Here is a 5,354-nt window from a genome sequence, read left to right as displayed (position 1 = left end):
TATTTTCTCTTGCTAAAGTTAATCTCACTTCGCGTCCCTAAGTAACTACCACTAGAGTGTACGTTTAATCCAGGCTACATTTTCTCCGTTGGCACACCGCCGAACAAACTTAAAATCCTCCCTCAAAAAAACAAAACTTAAAATCCTACTGAAGTCCATGTCAGGTCCAGTATAGAGGGCAGTTTGAATTTTAAGCGATTAGTTAATTGACAGCCTAAGAGGGTGCTTGGATACAAGGGACTATTTTTAGTCGACTAAAAATAATCTCTTTTAGAGGCTAAAGTTCCAAGCACCCCTGACTAAAGAGAGGCTAGGACTAGTCTTGAGGCTAAAATCTTTTAGTCATGGGAAACCTACTAAAATATGTATTAGCTCTCTCTCTCCTCATTTAATTCCTCTCCTTAGTTCTGGATTGGAGGGTTTGGAGGATAATAAATGCTCAATAACTAGATTTTAGTCTCTTTAGTACTTGGATCCAAGCATGGGTGAGACTAGCAAATTTTAGTCCCACTACTTTTAGTTATGGGACTAAAACGTATCCAAGCAAAAGTAGTGGGACTAAAACGTATCCAAGCATACTCTAAATAGGCAAGTAGCCCCAGGTAGGAAACTATTTTGAAAGGACAGGGTGTTTTTCCTAATTTAGCCACCCCCTCCCCCCACCTCTTCTTCTCCCCCCGTCGCTCTCCCCAGTCCCAAACCCCAGGGCTCTCTGTCTGCCGTGCCGTGCCGGGACACCAAACCCTCGCTCGCCTATCCCCTCCACCGCTCCGCTGCCGCTGCCCCCATACAAATCCCGCCCGAGGTCGGTGGTTGTGGTGGCAGCGAGCGAGCTCCCCCGCCGTCAACAGCCGCGCCCCGATGTCGAGCAACTCCGCCGCCCCCCGCCGCTTCTCGTCGGCGATGTCGACCTCGACGGCGAAGCGCCCTGCCGTGCCGGAGGGCGCCAGGGCGGCCGCGGGCCCCGCGGCCGCGCAGCAGCAGGCGAAGAAGCGCGTGGCGCTCGGCAACCTCACCACCAACGTCGCCGCGGCGGCCGGGGGCAGGGCCGGCTGCGGGAAGATCGCGGTCGTCACGGCGGGCAATGCAGTACGGATCCGAGCCTGAGGGATTGCCTATTTTGTTCGTTGTTGTGGGATGAAACTGAAATGGTTGCCGTTTTCTCGTCTGGGGTTGAGATCGTGGGCCGGTTTAATTTGAATTTTGAATGGCTATGGTTGGAGCCCTGTAGAGGGCACGAGCGCAGGTTGCAGTCGCTCCTGCTGTTGCTTCTGGCTATGTGGTTCTACGGACGGATCAAGTCCACTGCCCTTTTCCTGGGATAGGATAGGAAAATTCTCGATGCGGAGATTTGGATGTGGTGTCCATCCTTCGAGGCGACAAGTCAAACGTTTAGTTTCTCCTGGTATCAGAGGACATGCGCCGCGATTTGTTGCCTCATGTACCCAATCAGTGGCGTGTTTTGTTCTCTTGATAGTAATACAATGTTTCTGGGTTGATTTTGGCTTGTAATGTTTTCCATTTCATGGATTTCTCATCTTCCACTTTTCCTAAAATAAAATTGATTTTGCTTTTTATTGTTTTCCATACATACTCTGCGATTGCTAATCTTCCACTTTTCCCAATTTTTGATGCCTCTTTTGTGCACGTTTCTGGCTGCTATTTTCACTCAATTTTGCGCCTTTACCAGTACTGCTCTTTCTGTTGCGGATCATATTTCAGGAGTTTGGTTCATTTTCTGGCAAGAATACTCGCTGAGCGTTTATGGTTAAAATCTTACACTTCCCTCTAACAGTTTAGCATAAAGTTACTCTGGAATTTTCTAATATCATACTAGTATTATCCACATTTGTTATTTGTACAATTTGAAATTCAAACTGTGCTTACTGATGCATGCGTGAGAGCAAGAGATTTGAAACCGGTTATTTACCTTTTCTGAATTTGTAATGCAGAGGTTGAATTCAGCTACCTCAGTTGCACCTGTGAAGAAGGGAGCTTTGCCAAGTGCTCGGAATGCAAGCACAAATCGTGGCTCGGCTGTGAAATCGGCTTTCACCAAGCCAGCTCCTGTCACATCTCGCCATGAGAGCTCCGTACAGAAGGAGAGTGTTCCTCCTCGTAAGGTGCCTACTGTGGTGCCGATTGCCGTGCCTGCCGTTATACCCTTCAGCAGCTTCGCGTCTCCTGGACATTCAGGAGATTCCATTTCCACTGACGAGACTATGTCGAGTTGCGACTCTATGAAGAGCCCCGACTTCGAGTACATTGATAATGGTGACTCCTCATTGCTCGATTCTCTACAGCGACGGGCGAATGAAAACCTGCGCATTTCAGATGATAGGACTGTGGAAGGTATGTTTTCCTTTCTGAACATTGACAGTTATGCCTAGGGCGTGTGCTCTTATAGTGTATTTTGTTAGACCTTTTGTGATTAATGTAGTGCATTTCTTCTTTCGCAGGAGCTAAGTGGAAGAAGGATGCTGCTGCTCCAATGGAAATTGACAACGTTTGTGACGTCGATGATAACTATGAGGATCCACAGCTGTGTGCTACTCTTGCTTCTGATATCTATATGCACCTGCGAGAGGCTGAGGTGCGCATTCTTTTCTTCGACATCTTCTGTCAGCCTGCTCCTTCAAATGTTTAGATCAGAACAGATTAGTATACCTTCTACATTACATGATGACATGATTATTGGACTTAAAAACATTCTTCAGTTTGCGCATGTTTCTTAATGTTGCTTGCCCTTCTCAGCTTGTGGTCTAGAGGTCTGTCAGTGTCATCATAGACCTTATTGTCAATTACCAGGAATGTGTGGAAAGAAGTAGTAGCAAATGCCAAATGCTTGTTGTCAGTTGCAGAAAACATCAATCATAGACACTACAGTAACATTTCTAAGATCAAGTTCACATAAACGATTAAACCAGCCTCTGAAGAAATTATAAACTAAAGCTAGGGTCAGTACATTTCGGAACACTATACATTAATGTGTTACATTTTTTACAAATTGATGTTAGGATATCAAAAGGTAGTGTTAAAATAATGTTAGGTGGTGTATGATAGAGGAATTCATGCAGGATGGAGTTGTAGTATGATACCCTTGAAGTCTTAATGGAGTAATGTTCTCCTCAATGAACTAAATTAACTTCAATAAAAATGGATGTGAACTTGATCAACAAAAAGTAGATGGATACTATATGTCTCTATATTTTGTTGTGATGCTTTATTTATTTCTCAACAGACGAGGAAAAGACCATCAACTGATTTTCTGGAAACAATTCAGAAGGATGTGAACCCAAGCATGAGGGCTATCCTGATTGACTGGCTTGTGGAAGTAAGCTTTTCCAGCTGACAAAGCAAATTTAGTAACAGTTTATAAGCCTGGAGGTCAATCTTTTTCATTGTATTAATGCGTTACTTCGTCCAGGTTGCTGAAGAATATCGTCTTGTTCCTGATACCTTATACCTGACAGTCAACTATATTGACCGTTACCTTTCCGGCAATGAGATCAATCGCCAAAGGCTGCAATTACTCGGTGTCGCTTGCATGCTTATAGCTGCGTAAGATATTAAGATCCAGCCACTTCATTTTTTTTTCATTTACTCTTGATTGGCATTTCATTGTTAACATACTAATTTTGTTCTTTGATTTTCAGTAAATATGAGGAGATTTGTGCACCCCAGGTAGAAGAATTCTGCTACATCACTGACAATACATACTTCAAGGATGAGGTTAGTGATATATTGCATCAGACCGTTCAGTGTTTGTCACTTTGTCTCTGTCATTCTCTAATTCATAGATAAACAGGTTTTGGATATGGAAGCTTCCGTCCTCAATTACCTGAAGTTTGAGATGACCGCACCTACAGCAAAGTGCTTTTTAAGGTTTTGCTCTCTTTCATGCATTGGCAAATTTCATGGCTTCATACCAACTGAATCTCACATTCTCTATTCCTTGCTTACCATAGGAGATTTGTCCGGGCTGCACAAGTCTGTGATGAGGTATGGCTCTCTTGATCAGCTTCTGCTTGCTTTCTGCAATTCCATGGGTCCATACTGATTACTTTTCTTTCTACAGGATCCACCTTTGCATCTTGAGTTCCTAGCCAATTATGTTGCTGAGCTATCACTGCTTGAGTACAGTCTACTTGCTTACCCTCCTTCACTTGTTGCGGCCTCTGCAATTTTCTTGTCGAAGTTCATACTGCAGCCAGCAAAACACCCCTGGGTAAGTGCAGCTTTCACAAACCTTTGCAGTATCAAAATGTTGCTTGCTTGAGCTAACATGTACTACTTGCCATTGTGAACTGGAAGCAGAACTCCACCCTTGCCCACTACACACAGTACAAGCCGTCGGAGCTATGCGATTGTGTGAAGGCGCTGCACCGCCTTTTCAGCGTTGGTCCTGGGAGTAATCTTCCTGCAATCAGAGAAAAGTACAGCCAACATAAGGTAACCGAATAGTCTTGATATTATGCCATAGGCAAGCTTATGCTGATGCTGACCTCCTCTACACCATTCTTTCCTCAGTACAAATTTGTCGGGAAGAAGCAATGCCCAAGTTCAGTCCCCGCAGAATTCTTCCGGGACGCGGCATGCTAGCGGGTGAAAATGCCCAGGAGTAGTTGCAGTTGCTTACTGAATTCTTCATCTTGTGGCGGGCTCAAATTGGAGCTGCGCCGCTGATCCTCGCAGACAGTATAGCTCCATCCCAAGACATGCCGGTGCCTCGGGCTTGTTTCGGGTGATCGGCAGTGTAGATTCTAGATTGATGCTGATGTCGTTGTGGTAGTGGTATTGTAGTGGTGTGCTTTTTGCTTCCTTGACTTGTCCTTCCTCTGCTCTCTGCTGTTTTCTTTCTTTCTTTCTGTACCTATAGTCTAGAGCCCAGGTTTTTCAGGTGCATGTACATTGGAGAGCGCTACAGCAGAAGCATAAACATCTTGTTTGTAATGGCATAATACTGGAGTCACTTGGCTGCCATGATGTTTGGGAGGGCACCTCCCTCCCATGTATGAGAGAATGTGGTGGCATTGTTTAGTCTGATATCTTAATAAGAGCACCACATTTTGACAGTGCTAATTCTGAACAAGCTCCTGCATGATGCTGTATATTGAACAAATGACAAAACATTTCGTACGGTCTGTGTTCCAAAACATTTGAGTCTTCAGAGTTGTTTTCAAGATTTCTGCTTGAAGCCAGAGGTGTCGGATCAGCAGAATAGCAGATGGTGGCTGGGGCTTTTGTGTTAGATGTGGTCCTCGACTCCCAGAAAATTTAATCTAGTTCTGAATATGTCATGGAGATGTTTCTCATCCCCAGTGTGCAATAGAAAAATTGTAGGGCTTCCAGAG

The 5,354-nt window shown here is 44.7% G+C and overlaps 1 protein-coding gene across 1 annotated transcript; it reads left to right on the top strand.

The window, feature by feature from the left end:
• The first annotated feature begins 674 nt into the window (after nucleotides 1-674).
• On the top strand, nucleotides 675-5,092 carry LOC123069377 (cyclin-A1-2). Its single transcript, XM_044492226.1, has 11 exons — nucleotides 675-1,089; nucleotides 1,953-2,352; nucleotides 2,460-2,593; nucleotides 3,242-3,334; nucleotides 3,428-3,561; nucleotides 3,657-3,732; nucleotides 3,809-3,885; nucleotides 3,969-4,002; nucleotides 4,079-4,228; nucleotides 4,318-4,452; nucleotides 4,531-5,092. Exons 1-11 carry the CDS (start codon nucleotides 862-864, stop codon nucleotides 4,600-4,602), a joined length of 1,533 nt encoding a protein of 510 aa, XP_044348161.1. The 5' UTR covers nucleotides 675-861; the 3' UTR covers nucleotides 4,603-5,092.
• The last annotated feature ends 262 nt before the right edge of the window (nucleotides 5,093-5,354 follow it).

This window comes from Triticum aestivum, chromosome 3B, assembly GCF_018294505.1.
Source record: "Triticum aestivum cultivar Chinese Spring chromosome 3B, IWGSC CS RefSeq v2.1, whole genome shotgun sequence".
Lineage (NCBI taxonomy): Eukaryota > Viridiplantae > Streptophyta > Magnoliopsida > Poales > Poaceae > Triticum > Triticum aestivum.
The sequence above is the reverse complement of the archived record's forward strand: the minus strand, read 5'-3'. Positions and strand labels throughout refer to the sequence as shown.

Coding starts and splice junctions, on each gene's coding strand:
- LOC123069377 (XM_044492226.1), top strand. CDS start 862: ATGTCGAGCAACTCCGCCGCCCCCCGCCGCTTCTCGTCGGCGATGTCG. Junction 1,090..1,952: donor TCGTCACGGCGGGCAATGCA/GTACGGATCCGA, acceptor TTTGTAATGCAG/AGGTTGAATTCAGCTACCTC. Junction 4,229..4,317: donor AGCCAGCAAAACACCCCTGG/GTAAGTGCAGCT, acceptor AACTGGAAGCAG/AACTCCACCCTTGCCCACTA.